Source organism: Arvicanthis niloticus, chromosome 26 (assembly GCF_011762505.2).
Source record: "Arvicanthis niloticus isolate mArvNil1 chromosome 26, mArvNil1.pat.X, whole genome shotgun sequence".
Lineage (NCBI taxonomy): Eukaryota > Metazoa > Chordata > Mammalia > Rodentia > Muridae > Arvicanthis > Arvicanthis niloticus.
Genome location: NC_133434.1, coordinates 13,952,899 through 13,971,188, shown reverse-complemented (window position 1 = coordinate 13,971,188; position 18,290 = coordinate 13,952,899). Strand labels below are relative to the sequence as shown.

Genomic DNA, 18,290 nt, shown 5'->3' with positions numbered 1-18,290 from the left:
TGCCTCCTGATTCCTGTTTTCTTAATCTTTCTTTCAACGGTGCTGGGCAGATGAAGGGTCCTGGGAGTCCCCTGTCTGATGACGGTTGATGTCTCTAAGCCATAGATGACAGAAACAGACAGAGTAGCCAGAGTCCTTTCCCAGAGCCTAGAATGAGGTGTGATCCCATGGTTTAGCGCCTCCTCCCAAGTAAGTTTCTATTCATTCATCCTCCCTTTCCATTCTGCCCCATCTCCTCAAGGATGCTCAAATTGCAGGTCAACCCCCAAACCCTTGCCCCACAGGAGGCTGTGATATCCATTCTGTGGGTTGGAACCAGCATTGAGGAAAATCAAAATAGCATTGGATATGATAGAAAACATTGGGGGCTGAGATGGAAGAGTTGGGGGGTGTGCTTGCCTAGTGTGCATGAGGTCCTGGCTTGACCCTCAACACAGCATAAATGTGAAGTGGTGACACACTTAAAATCCCAGTGCTCAGGAGGTGGGAGCAGCAGGATCAGAAGTTCAAGGGGATCTCCTGGCAAGTCTGAACTACATGAGTCTCTGTCTCAGAAGACAAAAAGACAAAACCAAATCAAACCTCACAAACAACAAAACCCACACGGCAGAGGGCGTCAGAACTGTGGTGTGGTGATGCACGTTTACTATCTCAGAACTTGGCAAGCTGAGGCAAGAGGTTCACTGCATGTTCTAGGTCAGTGCCAGAGAAAATCCTCCAACAAAGGACATGTCAGATCCTGTGCTGACAGTGTGGGGTAGTCCAAGTATACACTGTACAGGTAGGTGCCGTAAAAAACATCTGTCTGCGGAGGGATGTCAGAAATTTGGAACCTGCTTGTGGAGAAGGCCCTATAAAGGGATCTATAAAAGCCTTTCCCCCTTTTTTGCTAGAGGTGGCATGTGGATGATCTGCAGGCCCTCCCTTGACTTCAGCAGAAGGGCGACTGGTGTGTGAACTCTGCCTCTGCCTCCCTGTGTCTCGATAGCTCCGGCAAGCCACTTGGTTCCCCTTGGAAATACAGAACATTAAACATACCTCACAGGGCTGTGGGCACTGGCCAGGTGGCACATGGAGAGCTATGTGGTACACTGTGGGCAGTAAACATGCTCCATTTTTTTTTCTCAGACACACAATCACACCTCAGAACGGGAGTATTCTAGAAACATTTATTATAGTCTACCTGCTCTCCAGTCCAGTGAGGAAGCCTCCAAAATAGTGTATACACACACACATACACATTCATACACACGCATATGCACACTCACACACACTCACACACATATACACACTCATACACACATTCACACAGACACATACACTCACACACTCATATACTCACACACATACTCACATGTACCCACTCATACACATATTCACACACTCACCCATACATATTCACATACACATACACTCATACACACACACACACACACACACACACACACACACACACCATCACTACTACCAACACAAACAAAACTCCCCTCAAACAGTAAACAAGCAACCAACCTCCCCCACCCCCAATCTTTGGGAACACTTAGAGACACAAGGAAGTGAAAACCCCTCCTGAAATCTAGGCTCACAGTTACTACAGATTTTAACAATGAGTTTTCTGACAAAGAAGGCAAGAAGAGGAAGTGGGGGCAGTGACTACGGAAATGGAGAGGACACTGAAGTTTGCCTGAGAACCAGAACCTCCACGGATACATAGGAACCTTTTAGTCCATCAGGAGAGCCAGGTGTGGTCTGACAGTGGCCCCAGGAAAGAAGAAATCTCTAGAAGAGCTCTTACTTCGAGGCTACTTAACCCAAGCTGAAGTCTTGCCCAGTGGTATCAGTGCATAGGGTGTCCCATACCCATGGAGGGTCAGCACCTTAGGCAAGCGCCTACCTGTCACAGAGAGACGAGCCCCGTTGCTCTGACGAGTCTCCCCACTGTATTTGTGCTGAGTGATGCAGCGGTAGGTGGAGAGAGCATCTTCCTTCTGCACGTCCGAGATGTACAGCCCACCGTGTGATGTGATGAAAAACCTGTTTTCTGGAGACACAACCAGATAGAGCCGGTTAGTTATGCTGGGGCAGCTCTAGCTGGAAGGTGGCCTGCTTGGAGCTAGCTAGCTAGCTTGGAAAACCAGGGATGAGGAGGCATGGCCTCACAGGTGGGCCATGGCCAATAGACAAGGCTTTTCTTTTTAAGATTTATTTATTTTATGTATTGTGTTTATTTATATGAGTAGACTGTTGCTGTCTTCAGACACACCAGAAGAGGGCAGTAGATACCATTACAGATGGTTGTGAGCCACCATGTGGTTGCTGGGATTTGAACTCAGGACCTCTGGAAGAGCAGTCAGGGCTCTTAACTGCTGAGCCCTCTCTCTCTCTAGCTCCTAGACAAGGCTTTTAGCCACACACCAACACAATGAAAAGTAGACACGATGATAACTTTTTAGAGTCGTCACTGTGTAGCCTGGGTGGATCTTGAACTCAGGCTCTTCCTAACTCTGGTCTGAATCACTGGAAATGTAGGTGTGTGCTAGCCACCTGGTGAGGAATCGGGTGTTAGAGTCAGACTGAGTGAAATCCATTGGGTGTCACCACTCAGTTTTTCTACTTGTTCACTGTGCCATCTTGGGCTTTGCTTAGCCCCGGAGCCTTAGATGTAGCAGTGCAGATCCTCCAGCATTGGCTGGATATGTCAAATGTCTGCATACAGAAAGAGCTCTTGGAATGTGGAGGAGCCCTCCGATTTCCCACCAGTCCCTAAGAGAACCTCCTCAGTCGTCGCTCAGTGATCCTTGAAACGGTAGGCTCTGTTTTAGAGGAGGAAGCAAACTTAGACTGAAGCGACTGACGGGGGACCGCACAGTCACTGGACCAGAACTTGGGGCTCTGATTCCCTCCCAGTCTTCTTTGTAAGTCAAAAGCTTAAATCCTTTCAGTACTGGGGCCGTTAGAGAGGCAGACACAGTCATTACCGCAGTCCTGAACAGCCATGGGACAGCACTGGGTTTACTTTGGTGCCACTGTCCCAGCTGTTCCTGCCTCATCGGCTGGGATTTGGCAGGGAAGCACAGTGGACAGGCAGTGGGGCCCTCACATGGTTGCTGCTGTCACATCTGACCACAGCAGAATGGCTCTCTCTCTGTGGGGTCCCAGTGAACCTTGTTGGATTCTGAGCTGATGAGAGCTGACCTAAGGGAAGATGTGACCTTGGGTTGGGGAGTCTGGTGGCAGCCTAGGACTCTGCTCACTGAGAACAGAGGTCAGACGGGGACTACCTCTGGTTTTGCTGTCACACTTAGGTAATCGTGTTTATCCGGGAAGGATGGGGTCAGGGTGGGGAGTGATGTGAGCCTATCAGCAGGACACGCTCTAGGAGGAGAACTTTTTGTGGAGCCCCACATCTTACAAACTGGACCTTATAGAGGTCCGCTTCCCTTTACCTGTGGCAGAGTCGCAGCCCCTCTCCCACCCCCAGCAGTACAAGCCTTAGCTGTGGCTTACTCTATAAGGAATGTCTGGTTTGCTTTATATATGTCCCAAGCACAGATTTAGGGTTCTAGTATGTGTGCGTTTGTGAGTGTGAGTGTGAGTGTGTGTGTGTATGTGTGTGTGTGTTTGTGAATGTGTGTGTGTGAGAGTGTGTGTGTGCGTGTGTGTGGTGTGTGTGTATGTGTGCGTGCATGCACACGTATGTGTGTGTGTGCGCGTGCATGCACGTGTGTGTGTGTGTGTGCGTGCATGCACACGTGTGTGTGTGTGTGTTTGTGAATGTGCGTGTGAGAGTGTGTGTGTGCGTGTGTGTGGTGTGTGTGTATGTGTGCGTGCATGCACACGTGTGTGTGCGTGCGTGTGCACGTGCACGAACGCTCACATGTAGGCCAGAGAACATTGTTGGGTTCTGCTCCTCGGCAGTGGTTCACGTCTTATTACTGTTGCTTGGTTTTAGTTTTCTCTTTTTGAGAAAGTCTCTTGATGACCTGGAACTCACCCCATAGGTGAGGCTGGTTGGCCGGTGAGCCCCACGGCACCTGCCTGGAGCTGGGATTACAAGGGAGCAGCACCACTCTTGTTCTATGTGTTCTGAGGACTGAGTTCGGGCAAGCACATTCCTGAGTAAGCATCTTCCCACTTCGTACATTTACAGTTCTGAGCATCTAGAGCTGAGGAGTAAATCAGAAGACATTTTCCTCCACGGAGGTGGCAAAACTCAGGGAGGACAAGTTTATTGTTCTTGACAATATCTTTGAAAAGGCTCTCTGGGATTCTTTAGAATAAATATTTTATTGGTGTGTGTGTGTGTGTGTGGTATATGTGTGTATGTGGGGGGTGTGTGTATGTAGTGTGTATGGTGTGGTGTGTGTGAGTGTGTGTATATATGGTGTGTTGTGGTGTGTGTGTGTGAGAGAGAGAGAGAGGGAGAGGGAGAGGGAGAGGGAGAGGGAGAGAGAGAGAGAGAGAGAGAGAGAGAGAGAGAGAGAGAGAGAGAGAGAGAGAGAATATTCTGGGAACAGAGCTGAGTTGTGAAGCTTCACAGCAAGTGAGCACACTCACTCACGGAACCATTTCACCAGCCCTTCCTTCATAGTGACTTCTCCAATACGGCTTTAAATAACGTCATCAATCTGGGCTCTTCTGAATGAATTTTGGTCTAACTACAATTCTCCTAATCACATCTCCCTTCCTTCCTCTGCCTCCCCTCCCCTTCCTTTCCCTCCCTTCTGTCCTCTACTTCTCCACAGTGCTCTGGGCTAGCACTAGCCAAGTGTGAAGCCTTAATGATCATGCTTCGCCAATCCAGGTAGAAAAGAACAACACTCCCCTTCACGGAAGACACTGTAACTTTTCTGGTTAGACGGCGTGACTCAGGAGACTGTTCCATCAGTCAGCTAAAGCCCTGATTTGTCTTTGTGAACCGCTGCTAGTTACCTTCCCCTATGTCCCTTCTGACAGGTGGCTCTGTGGGCTCACTTTTAGCTCGTCCCAGGGTCTAGCTGCCTCTTGTTGGGAGTTCTCCTGGCTGATTCCATAGGCGCCTAAAGCCTTCTTCCTCTAAGTGCCCAGGGAGAGAGGCACCATGGGAAAAGTCAAAAAGGGAAGGGAGGGGGCTGAGTGGCTGTCAGCTGCTGAGGAGAAAAACAGACTCCGCCCCCAACCCTGTGTGTTGTGATGTGACATCCTAAAGTCAAGTTCCAACACCCTCTGGACATTATGTAATTGGGACTAGGGTACAGAGCTACCTATGGTGTCACTGTGGATCAGAACATGGGGAGAAGTGGCAGGGGGAAGCCAGGAAAGACATCAAAGCAGTGTTAGCAGCCAGCACAGACCCCAGTCCTGGTCAGCTCGGATCCTATGGTCCTGACCTCTAGCACCCCAGGACCCACACAGCCCCATGCTACTGGGATTCTGCACCCAGAGTGGAGGGTGGGTGGGTGATGCTGCTGCTGGTGGGGATCTGGGTTTCTATAGCAACCAGCAGCTGCTGCATCGGATGTTTCCCATCTTTCATTGTCCTCATTTTCCCCTCCCTCCCCCCCCCGTGCATATTTAATTGCAGTAGCGAGTTCTCTCTCTCTCTCTCTCTCTCTCTCTCTCTCTCTCTCTCTCTCTCTCTCTCTCTCTCTCCCAGACACAGTGTGTTTTGCTCCTACTTAAACAAAGGCAGGCTGCAGCCCAGAGACACGCAGTGTGAGAGGGGAAGGGGAAATCAGGGTATTATGTTAATCCCCTTTGGAGGGGGCACTCAGCTACAGTGGTTTGCATGTTTGATGAGAATCAGAAGCGGGGCTGAGGGTCCCTGCAGGGGACAGGAGGCTAAGAAAGCCTATGGAGGAGAGCCAGAGTCTTGAACAGTGTGCTGAGCCCAGGACGACATAGCTAGCTGTAGGCCTCAGCCAGGCCGGGGCTCAACAATATGCTGGCCTCCAGTGATATTTGGTGGCCATCATGGCACAAGGGCTGGTGGCTTGAGATAATCTACATCTTTGGCCCCTCCTCCTCCTGAAAGCAAAAAGTGTCCCTCTGCAGGAAAGGAGCACAAGGCCATGTCCCATGGCCGCTTGGAATGCCTTAGGTAGCTATAGGGGTGGGTGGGGGCATGGATTAATTTTTGGTTGCCACCTTGGTGGGAGGTGCTGATGGCATCAAGCTTGTGGGATCCTAGTTGCTGGACACCCGAGTGACCACTCTGGATTCCAGAAGCATCCTGGTGGGTTTATGCTGGTGAGTCACCCACTCTTAGGCCAGAAGAGCAGGATAGAGAACTGTGTTTAAGTATGAACTCTCCTTGTCACGTGACACCTTTGTCACCATGCTAGCGGACATGGAAATGGTGGCTGTGGTTAGCGGGTCCTTTTCTTCACTATACACATCCTGGCCCCATGTTGTCATTCTCTTCTTCGGTGGCCTTGACAGAACTTGCACTTTCCTAAGAGTTAAATATTTATTGAACATCTGTTATACAGTAGGCAATAAGAGAGCGATGTAGACCTAGGTGCACAGGCGTGGAGAATGCCATGGAGAGATGGAGGGAGGGACTAACAGATGTATCCCCAGCCAGAATTGACAAGGATCACTAGTAACCTTGAAAAGCTGAGAGTTTGGAAAGACCCCACTCTGGAAGAACCAGTTCTGTCCACACCTCAGCCTTGGCTACTAGCCAGCAGAGCTACCAAAGAGGCACATCTCTCTTATACAGAGTCATGTGGTCTGTGCATGTGCCATGTCTGGGACACTGGCACAGCACAGGATATCCTCTCTCAGAGTCTCTGCTTCTTATTCATCCAAGGAGGGAGAGAATCAGGAAGTGCTTTCACCTTGTTTATTCACTATTCCCACCCAGGCAGCTTTCCAGAATCTCATGGGTGTGGTGGTCTGGAAACAGGCTTTGGGGACATATTGGTCTCTGCTGCAGGGGAGGCCTTGGTCAGGAGCAGTTGGAAGGACACTGCCTGCTGAACTTGGGCAATTTTGCTCTCCTTTAGGAGGATGAGAAGGGACAGAACACACAGGACATGGTCTCAGGGGTGTGGGGCAGTTACATGGGGGCAGGACAGCAGGCTTCAAGGCTGCATCTTATGAAGGAGGCAGGTGGGTCTGGCTTTTGGCTGCTCCCTGGATTCTGGAATCTTGTTGTAAGGTCTTGTGCATGTGTGAATGCGTGCGTGTGTGCATGTGTGCGTATGTGTGTGTGTGTATTTTGTTCATGTGAACTTACATGTTCATATGAGTCCATGTAAAGGCCAGAGAGCCATATAGAATATCTGTCTGTCTGTCTCCCTAAGTCTGGGAATCTCACCATATCTGGAGCTACAAATCCAGCTAAGCTGTCAGGTCATTTAGCTCCAGGGACCTGTCTGTTTCTGTCCCCTGGTGTTGGAATTAAGGCATGCATGTCATGCTTGTCTTTTTATGTGGGTGCTAGGAATCCAGATTTAGGTCCTCATGGCTTGCTTCAGAGCTAGGCCAAGGAGCATGAGGCAGAACACTAAGCCCCACCTCCCTTGTGCAGGTGCTAAGTTTAGGTGACAGTGTCTTTCCTGTCTTCTCCCAGAAGGTCAGAGAGCTGTGCCTCAGAGAGTCCTGCAGCTGCAGAATGTACTGAGAGAGACTTGATTGATGGAGACTTTATGATAGGGAGCTTGACAGGAGAAGCCAGCTTCCGAGGCGGTGGCTTCTTGTTCTCTACCCTCTGAAAGGCACCCAGGGGCACAGGAGGCTGGGATTGCCAGAGTGGTGACAACACAGATGGCGCCTGAAGGTTTGGGGAGGAGAGTAAGCTGTCCTGATCCAGTCACAGAAGTAGGGTACGTTTTGTGGCTCCCGACCCAGTCCCTGCTTCCACCTTTGCCTCCCCAGTCTGTCCCCAACCCACACACAGAGTGACACTTTCAACCCAAGTCAGATCACCCTATGTGCTAGTGATAGTTCCTCAGTGGGATCCTGTTTTACCCTATGTGACAGCGGTGGGTGCCACAGCATAGACACCCAGCAGAGATTTCCAGGGCAAGTGAGCAATAGCTGATCTCCAAGGAGATGACAATGGCTGACGCACACGCCTCTTCCTGGAAGCCCCTCCAGGTTTCAGAGAGTTCCTACAGCTGCCCCAACTTACCACCTCATCTACAACACCCAAGTGGGCTTTTGTTTGTTTAAGACAGGGTCTAAATCTTAAGCCCAGGCTGCCTTGAAACTTATTATGTATCCCAGGCTGACTCCATATTCGTAGGGATCCATCTGCCTCAGCCTCTCAGCTGCTGGGATTACACATGTGAGCCACCATAGCACACTTTAAACATGTTTCAAACAGGCGAAAAGTCAAGACTAAGAAAAATGCAATTTTGTCAAAAAATAAATAAGGAAACAAAATAAATAGTTCCCCCGCGATCCTAGCATTCCACTTGTAAAGAGACAGGAAGCAGGCCTTAAAGGGCTTGCGTGCTGTGTGCATAGCAGCATGGATAGCAGGAGTCACTAGTGGGTGAGAAGATAAGCCAACCAAGTGCTGAATATGCTTTGGAATTTGGAATACTACGCAGCCTTGGAAAGCAAGGACGTTCTGATTCGTGCTTCACCATGAATGAACTCTGAGCACGTAATACTATAATCAAAAGAAGCCATATCCTGAAAGACAGACATTTTTGTATGTCTGTCTACTAGAGGAGGTTTTTGGAGTACCCACCCAATAGAGACAGGGAGCAGAACGGTTATTGCCAGGACTTGGGGAAAGGGTAGTGGTGTAGTTAGTGACCATAGGCTTTCTATTTTTGTAAAACAAGATTGACTTTAAATGCTACTGAGTGATAGTCGCCTCCTTTTCCAGCATGGTTGTACCTTAGAGGGATGAGCCTGGTGCTCAAGGCAGAGGCTTACACTCCAGGAGTGCAAGAGTAGCCAGGAATCTTCTGCCCCATAGATATGAGAGGATGCATAGATGGGGCTCTGGAGGAAAGCCCTGTGCTTAGGACTTGTAGCCAGGAGCCCACATGGGTATCCCTCATGGATACTGTGCTCTTGCCTTGAAGAGGGATCCAGGTTGAGCTAGTGAAGGTCTTAATTTGTGTCAAACCCAGCAAGGAAGACATCCTGTGGCACATGCATCCATGATCTTGGGTTCCCAGACACTAAAACCATGAGGATCATGTTCATTAGGCCCTTGGTCTGTAACATCATGCTTTTGTTGCCCTAGGAGACCTACACTGTCCTCACTTGAATCGTCAATTCCAAGAGACCCTTCCCCAGGTGGGGAAGAGGTGCAGATCCTAAGTCAGACTGTGCAGGTTGGGTTTAGAGATGAGAACAAAGGATGGGTGGGGGAAGGCAGTCAGTTCTCCTGTGGGCATTGGGGGCTAGGCCCTGAGAGAAAAGCAGCAAGGCAAGAGGAGAGAGAGCAGTAACTCAAAGACATAGGCAGGGCCTCATCTGTACTCTCAAAGGATCAGATCAAGTCTCCCACTGCATGTTCTTACACCGGAAAGTGAGGCAGAATATACTCTGGACCAAAGTGGAGATGTCAGGAGAGGCTTCTTATCTCTGTGCTGTGGAATCAAGTAGCCTGAGCAGACACACGTAGGCAGAGGACACTGGATGGGACGTAGGTACCGGCCCATACAAACGTGGGCGGGACATCCACAGCCAGAAACTGAAGCTGAGGCTGGTAGTGTTGGCTACAGAGGGATTTGCAGAGGAACAGTCTCTGTGTGCAAGTCAGCAGGCCTAGAGCCCCACTTCTTGTTGCAAGGAATCCCAAAGACTTGTATAGACACCATGGTTTCATATTCACGTGACGTGAAAGACCAGGCTGGGCATGCCAGGCATCTAATGGGTGCCACAAAGCACCAAGTAGTCCCTGGTGGGGTGGGAGTATGAGGATTTTGGGGGCAGAAATAGCTCATTCATCCTCTACTGTTCTATGCTAAGGGGGCAAGTGGCTGACTCTGGAGGAGTGATTCTTACAGGGTCTCCTTTAGACTCAGTTTCTCCTGCAAGGCTAAGCTGCTCTGTCCCCTGTTGAATGCAGCCCTGAGACCAGCTTCACTCTGAGTTCAGCTGACCTTGCATTTAACACATCACCCTTTAGGTCAGCTGTCTCCCACCTCCTCTAGCCATGGATTTCCAGTAGGTGAGGATGCTTTGCTGGACAATATTCTGTAGCTAAGACACGTGGAGACAGGTACAGCAGAATTGATCGCTCTGGGCTGAGAGATGAGAAATCTGGCTTCTGGTTGGCTGTGTGGGTTCAGACAAGCTTCATTAACCTCGTGGACCTCAGTTTCCCTGGATGCTGAGTGAGGTAAAATAACCAGTTGCCCTCAAATGTGTCTTCTAAGGCTTGCTTTCTTAGGGACCTGATGGTCTTCCCTTCACTGTCTGGGCAAAGATGGAGGGCGCGACTCTTTGAACTCTATCTCAGTCAGCAATCCAAGGGCTGCAGAAGGCGGGGCCAGTCTTTACACAACCTCTGGGTTAGAGTCACTTTCCACATAGATAGAATAGCCCTGTGATGCTGCTGGGTTTACTCAGCACCGTCAGAAGGACATGTCAAAAGGCTCCACTTGCTCTCCATCACTACTCTTGGGTCCAATAGCAGATGTCACTGGAGGACCCAGGGCATCAACAGCATGGCGAGAGGGGTCAGAGGGCTGAGCCTCATGTCATGCTTCATTTCCTAGCTGGAGATTGTGGGAAGTTCTTGAACTTTCTATATACTTTCCCTGTTAGAAGTAAACGAGCTAACGAATGTGCCGGACAGAGTGGCTGAAAGGCAACAGGTGGTCGATCTGCTAAGCGAATGATCTCTGCTGACTCCGAGAAGAGGAGGGGTTCAGCTTTAGTCCTGGGTCTCAGCCTCCAAGTCCAGGCTCAATCAACTATCCCTGTTTTCTCTGTACAGCTTATAGGGTGGTCTTCTAAGTATATAGGATGTCAGGACTTACTGGTGGCAGGGGTGGGGTGGGGGCGAGCTGCCTCTACTTCCCTGGGGCCCGGGAAGACTGCCACATGGGCGACTGAGTTCTAGGATTCAGCACTGTCCCTGCAGAAAGCCTTATTGTAGCTGGGGGCCCAGGACCTGAAGATCAGGTCTCAAGAGGGAAAGTCCAAGGTAGAACCTCGGAAGGAGCTGCTATAGCAGCCAGTTTCTTCTTTTTCCCAGAATCCTCTTCTCTACAGCTCTTTCTCTGCGCCAGGATTAGCACACATCTCTCAGTCTCCTATTGCAACAAGATTTTATTTCTAATTATGCTGTAATAAAACTGGAGCGCTCCCAGGCTTCCTTTCAAATGACTTGTATACACACTGCCGATTGGACCCTCCTCGGCCTCATTGTAACAGCGTGCTCTGACATTCATTAGACATGCATGAGAGGGGCGCTTTAAGAATAGAATTGCATTTAAATGGATTTGCTGAGAGAGGAAGATGAAAAAGAGAGAGACACAGAGAGAACTCACAGGGAGGAGGGAGCGGGAGGGAGAGGGGTCTGTTGAAAAACTATGAAAACAAGATGCCGTAATAACAGGCTGCTTAAATAAGCCTCTTTATTCCTCGGCCTCATCCGCTGCACATGGCAGAGCCCAGCCAGGGGCGACAGCCTCCAACCCCCCAATCTTCACCCTACTTCTATGCTCCCTGCCAGGGCTTCAGAGCTCCTCACTCCATGTCTCCCATGTGTCAAAGCGGGATCTGCTGCTACTGCAGTGGGAGAAGCTGCCTCAAACTTCCACAGCCTTCATAGCCAAGGGCAGCCAGGGAGGGCAGCCCAGTGTCCCTGGGCTTGTGGAGGAGGTGTCTGCAGGTCCCTGCCTATAGGGCTCGGCTCTGTCCTCTGTCCCTGGCCCCTTTCTGAAGGGCCAGTCCTGGGTGGCTAAGAAAGAGAAGAGGGATCTATTCTGACCCTTGACCTGGCCCTGGTTCTAAACTCCACCCTTCCCCACTGAGCACTGCAAAGGCTATTGGCTGTCACATACCTACAGCCTACTTTGTGTCTTCTTGCTGATGGTGGCTAATCTGTTCTCTTTGCTGTAGCCAGACGCTCTTAAAATGGACATGTGAGATCTGAGAACTGCCATGGCTTATGCTTGTTAATATAAAGACAAAAATTCATAGTGGGACAGCCCTACTTTTGGTCCTCCACTGTGGCAGTTCTCGCTACCCTGGGCGTGGTGCTGTGTGGCATATCCACCTCCCTGTTCACTGTACTTCACCCTGATAGTCTAAGACCTAGGTCCACGCCCTCTTCCCCCAGGAGACCCTCCCGTATTCAGCACCAGGCATAGGCTGATTCACCAGAGTCCAGACATTGTATGTGTGGTACCACTACCACCACCACCACCACCACCTCTACCACAGTCCCAGTATAATGCAGCCTACAGTAGACAAAGAATGTGTTAGAGAGTTTTCTATTGCTGTGCTAAGGCACCATGACCAAGGCAACTCATAGAAGGAAGGGTTTATTTGGGCTTATTGCTCTAGAGGGGATGAGCCTGTCATTGTCACCGCAGGGGGCGTGGCAGCAGACAGGCATAATGTCTGGAGTAGTAAGCTGAGAGCTCACATCTCAAACCACAAGAAAACCAGAGAGGAAACCGGGGATGAAATCTCAAAGCCAACACTCCCAGTGACATACTTTCTCTGACAAGGCCATTCCTCCTAAGTCTCCACAAACGGCACCATCAACTGAGGACCAAGTGTTCAAGTGCTGGAGACAATGGAGGACACCTATCATTCAAACCACAGCAATTTGCCTCAAATCTCGAAGTTTGGAGCTGTCCAAATCTAAGCCAGATTTGACGAAATACTTCCAGGTCAGCTGAGGTGTTTCCCACAGAGGGCACTTCCCTGTTCTGTACTGCAGCAGAGTCTACACAACTCTCTTTGAGAGTCCAGCTAAGGAGAACCCCCCTCTCCCTTTCCAGATGGTTCCTGATTTGTACTGTTGGGCTACATCCTGGGACCTGTACGGGCCTCAGTGGTTCCTGACCACAGTCTCTGGAACATTTTCACAGTCTCAGATACAATGCAGGTTTTTTCAAGACATCGCATATCGCCCTTCTGAACCCCCATCATGCCTGATCAGGGGTGAGAATTCTGACCAGACCATATCTTCAAGGAACAGCTGGAAGAGTGGGCTCCGTTGCTTTTTTAGTCCTGTGACCTAAAGTCTAGTCTCATGAGGACTCTCACCCTCTACTGGACCCTCATCTCCTCTTGAGTGGGAAGAACCACCCCCACCCATTGCAGGTTGCAGGGAGGAGGTGGTGGACACTGCAGTGTTGTGCCTCCCGGGTTCTCATTTTTGCCTCTGCTTCATTAACTTCCTCTGGTGTGTTGGTGACAATGACAGGGAGTGAGAACACTGCTTTGACTCTACTCCAGAGGGGGTGCGGCTAAGAGAGAAACAGCATAGTGGCCTCTCAAAGCCATCGAACCCAGCCCCCGTGTTGTTCCGAGGGCACCATGGTGGCAGGGAGACCTCCTGCCTCTCTGTCCTCTTAATATCTGTTTCTCTATCTGCTTCACAGCCTCGCAGCCTCCCCGTGTCTCCACACTGCAGAGAGGAGCAGTGACATTGGGTAGGGCAGCCTCTAAAGGTCAGGGAGAGCTGGAGGGGTTCATGTGTCTGGCTCCTAGTTCCCAGCATAGCCCCAACTGACATTCCTGTAAAGCCTGATGTGTGTCCACGAATGACTGTGGACTCCATAGGGCAGGCAGGGCCGTCTTCCATCCCTAGCCTGGTCTTTGCTACAGCCATCATGCTTTTGTGAAGGAGCTCAGATATATTGTGGATCAAAGGATGAACGGCTGAGTGAATGCGAGACTCGTGGCCTCTTTGCTCTGTGGCAGGTCTGGCTTTGGTGCCGAAGTCTTCTGCTCGATTGTGTGACCTCACACAGGCACCTGACCCCTCGGACTCATTTTCCTCCTCCCCAGTTGTGTTGGTATCAGCACGAGTCAGAGGTTAGCATGGTCCTGAGTTAAAGCACTTGCCCTGCAGCCAGACTCTGATTATGCCACCAGTGATATTGTCAGTCGTGACCAGCAGCTTGTTGGAAAGGGATTTCATTCAATGTCCACTTCATGTGGTGACTCCATGGCCTGTTGGTCTCAGATCACTCCACATCCCATAGTGCTTTGCTTAGAACCTTCACCGAGTCCTCTTATGCTGACCCAAGAGGCCCTTGAGCATTGGCAGCTGATCAGCCTAGTGGTGCCGCACCTACCCAGTCAGACACACCAGGGATCTCTTGAGCAAAGGTAGAAATGTCCATAGGCCCACCTGAATGTGCCTTTCCAGCTCTCAAAGTGAGCCAGGTTTATCCAAAAGATCCAGCTACACAAGTGCTGGGTCTCAGTAGCCCTGGACCCCCAGTGTCTTCCTGCCTCATTGCACCTTCGGGGCACTTTGTCCAGGCAGCACCCAACCTTCCTCTCCTTGCCTCAGCGCTAGCTTCCTCACTCCTCCAGCTGGAGTAGCTGACACTCTTTACCTGGTTTTCATCATGAAGTTGACACAGTGTGGAATTTTACAGTTTTTGCATGGGTGGCTTGTCTTCCTGGGTGGCAGTGGGTGGGAGAGAAGAGAAGGATGGGAGAACATTTCTCTCATTGGTTTGTTTCCACTTTGCGTCCGGCATGGTGCTGTAGAACACACTGGTCCTCCTTTATCACCTGGCACAGTGCTATAGAATACAGTGGTTCACACACCTGGCACAGTGCTATAGAATACAGTGGTCCACGAACCTGGCACAGTGCTATAGAACACACTGGTCCTCCTTTATCACCTGGCACGGTGCTATAGAATACAGTGGTCCACGAACCTGGCACAGTGCTATAGAACACACTGGTCCTCCTTTATCACCTGGCATGGTGCTATAGAATACAGTGGTCCATGCACCTGGCACAGTGCTATAGAATACAGTGGTCCATGCACCTGGCACAGTGCTATAGAATACACTGGCCCATGCATCTGGCACAGTGCTATAGAATACACTGGCCCATGCACCTGGTGTGGTGCTATAGAACACAGGGGTCCTCTGAGGAGAGAGGCTTTAAGATCCCCCAAGGACAAGCCTGAAGCTGACTGGTTCCTGACTCTACCTAAACCACACATGTATAATAACTATGATACAGTATAATTTATAAATGAACCCAGAGGTTAATGGCAATAATAATAAAACAAAATCATGACAGGAGTCTATAATATGAGCCATGTGAGTTTTTTCTCTCCTAACATATCTTCTACCGTGTTCACCCTTCGTGTGATGACTTGAGATGAGACAGTTCCCACATGATGAGCTGAGGTGAGGTGACTGCTCCTGGCACTGTGACATAGCCTCAGGCTGCCCTTGACCTTCCAGTGAATGTCAGGAGGACCTCTGGGACAGGCAGATGTCCACAGGTATCAAACCACAAAAGAGTAAAACTTGTTTAAGACTGTTTTCCTGCCCTATTGTCCGTTTCAGTCCCCAGAGGCCTGGGGTATCACCCTGTTCAGTGGATAGAAACCCAGGTTTTGGAGATCACACATCTGGGGGATCCTTTTGGGGATTTTACCTGTATCGCTGAACCCCACTCACAGCTCTTCAGGTTTTCCATGGTCCCTGGACCAGGTGCCCTGTGCCTGCTTATTGACTTCAGCAGTTAACAATGACAGCCATGTCAGGGTGTCATAAACATGGCCTGTGTCATGTCAGCAAAGGCTTCTCATGGTGTTGGGCTCACAGTAAAGGCTATTTGCAATTTTTTGCTTTTATTTATTTATTTAGTTATTTATTTGTTTATTTTTGAGATACGGTCCCACTTTATAGCCCAGGCTAGTCTTAAATTCAAATAAAAACCTTCTGCCTCACCCTCTTGAGTTCTGGGATTACAGTTACCATACCTACTGTGCAGCTTGTGAAGTAGAGAGATTGGTCCCACCAGCTCCTGAGGGACACCCTCTCTAATTCTGTCCTCACCATGACTTGGGGGCATTGGTTACTTGTTTTTATTTGATACCCTGTAGACTAAGCTTTCTGCCAGTAATGCTTTGAGTTGAAGTTGCCATCACGTTTCTTCAACATCAGGCTCTACCACTGCGTAAAGGGACAGAGACTTAGAGAAAATAGTGCACAGAAGAGAGTTTAGAAACACCATTTTGGGGAAATCTGAAGTTCCCACCCCCATGAAGTTTCAGTCCTGAAATAAGAGAGGAAGCAGATAGCCCTGGCTGAGTGGCTTCTGTGCACTAACTACTCCATGCTTTGTCACACCTTGCCAGACAGCCAAGTCCTCAATGAAGAGATGATTAAACCAGGACTCAGATATATTGGGTAAATCAGCATTTATGTTCCAGGCTGAGGAAGTGAGCCCAGGTAAAGACGGGTCGTCTCATGCATGTTACCAACTAACCTGGTCCTGCTTAGAGTCTTCCTAGAGACATATGTGAGGGGTGAGGTAGAAACTGAATAAAAATGTATGTAGTGGTTCAAATGAGAATGGCCCCCATAGGCTCAAATATCTGAATACTTAATTTCCATTTGGTGGAACTGTCTGGGAAGGATTAGGAGGCGTGGCCTTGTTGGAGAAGGTGTGTCACTGTGGGTGGGCTTTGAGGTTTCAAAAATTTCTGGTCATTTTCAGTTCTCTCTCTCTCTCTCTCTCTCTCTCTCTCTCTCTCTCTCTCTCTCTCTCCTTCCTGCTTTTTCCAGATGTAAGCTTTTAGCTGTTGCCACTACCACCTGCCATCATGGGCCCTAAGCATCTGAAACTGTAAGTCGAAATTAAACTAAATTTCTTTTCTAAGTTGCTTTGGTCATTCTGTCTCACCACAGTGACAGAACAGCGGCTGACACAGCAGGTTAGTTTCTTTCCTTGTTCTAGGGACAAAATACCAGATATAACCTGAGGGAAGTGGATGTATTTGGGCTCATAGTGTAAGGGGATAAAGTCTACTGTGGTGGAGAAAGTATGGTGGCAGGTAGTTGGCAGGAGCAAGTGGAACAGGAAGCAGAGAAAGAGAAATGTAGGTATTTAATCTGGCTTTTTCTTTTCCCTCTTTCATTCAGTCTGGACCATGGGAAGTTTTGTCATCCTGACAATTTAGGGTGAGTCTTTCCTTCTCAGTTAAACCTCTCTGGCAATAAAGTCACAGTCATGCCCAGAAGTGTGTCTCCTAGGCAATTCCAAAGCCAGTCAAGCTGACAATAAAGACTGACAATCACAGGGTAGACTGAAGACCTTCTTCCATCATCCCACAGCCACCTGTGTCCCAGCTCTGAGGCCCTGCCTCTCTGGCTCTCCCATTGGAGGCAACCACTATCTCTAAGACTGGAAGAAGCCCCAGGGGTGGCTGACTCAAGAAAGAGAGGGCCTGTGGCCTGGTATAATTTATCCACAAGCCCATAACCACTGTGGGGGGGCATCATAGCATATCAGCAGTCACATGATCAAAGAATAAGGAGGAATTAATATCCCTGAGGTGGTCTGGAGCCTCTGATACCAGCAGAAAATTACAGGACACAAGACGAGGGTATTACAGAGGGGAAGGGAGGGAACGGGAGATTTCCATGGCTAATCCTGTTAGCGAGACAATTTCTTATCAAACTCATTATGCCTTGGAAAGGAGGGGAGAGGGTGGGAGAGAGTGGGCCAGAGTGGAGGCAGCTAGGGGAAGGGGAGGAGCCACTGTGGCTTCTCCGAGGTGAGCAGGCGACTTGCAGCTGTCTGATCCTAGCTTGGTGTCTCTCTTCTGCTCATAGTGAGGTCTGGGGTCAAAAAATTTCTCTGGGAGCCAGCTCCCTCCTCAGCAATTGTCAGCCAGCGAAGCAGCTGTTCCTGTCCTAGTCACAGATGTCTGGAGTGAAGCCCCAGCCTCTACCTTCCTTCTTAGACCCAGATCACATTGTGTCTATGTGTATGGGTCACAAGAATGACATCTAATCTACACAAAAGCTGAAAAACTAAAGATTCACTTGTCTACAAAAGACCTTCTCTTCCTAATCTTCCCAACTTGCCTCCCTCCTGAGATGGAGTACAAAGGGATTAGACCTAGGAAATCGAAACCCTTCCTGGCATTCACCAGTTAAGCACTTTTGGGCAAATTACCTAACTTTTCTGGGCAAACATTTCCTCAGCTTGAGACTAGAGAAGAATTACATCGTGCCCCGTGTTCTTCACAGTTTCCCTATGAAGATGGAAGGGGGTGGGTTTGCAGAAGGGCTGCCATCTGTGAAACTTCCACACAAAGGGAAGGGACTCTTTGACTTTGAAGTTGAGACAACCGGTTCAGCTAGGCTGTCTCCCTGGTG

At 49.6% G+C, this 18,290-nt stretch overlaps 1 protein-coding gene across 3 annotated transcripts in view; it reads right to left on the bottom strand.

Moving 5' to 3' along the window:
- The window catches only part of Dscaml1 (DS cell adhesion molecule like 1), a 321,523-nt gene that overhangs the window by 83,954 nt on the left and 219,279 nt on the right, over positions 1 to 18,290 (bottom strand). For all 3 annotated transcript variants that reach the window (XR_013107524.1, XM_076924982.1, XM_076924983.1), the window contains exon 4: positions 1,895 to 2,041. Coding sequence is in view for 2 of the 3 variants with exons in the window: in XM_076924982.1 (XP_076781097.1) it covers positions 1,895 to 2,041 (147 nt within the window). In the remaining variant the exon portion in view is untranslated. The remainder of the gene's footprint in view (positions 1 to 1,894; positions 2,042 to 18,290) is intronic.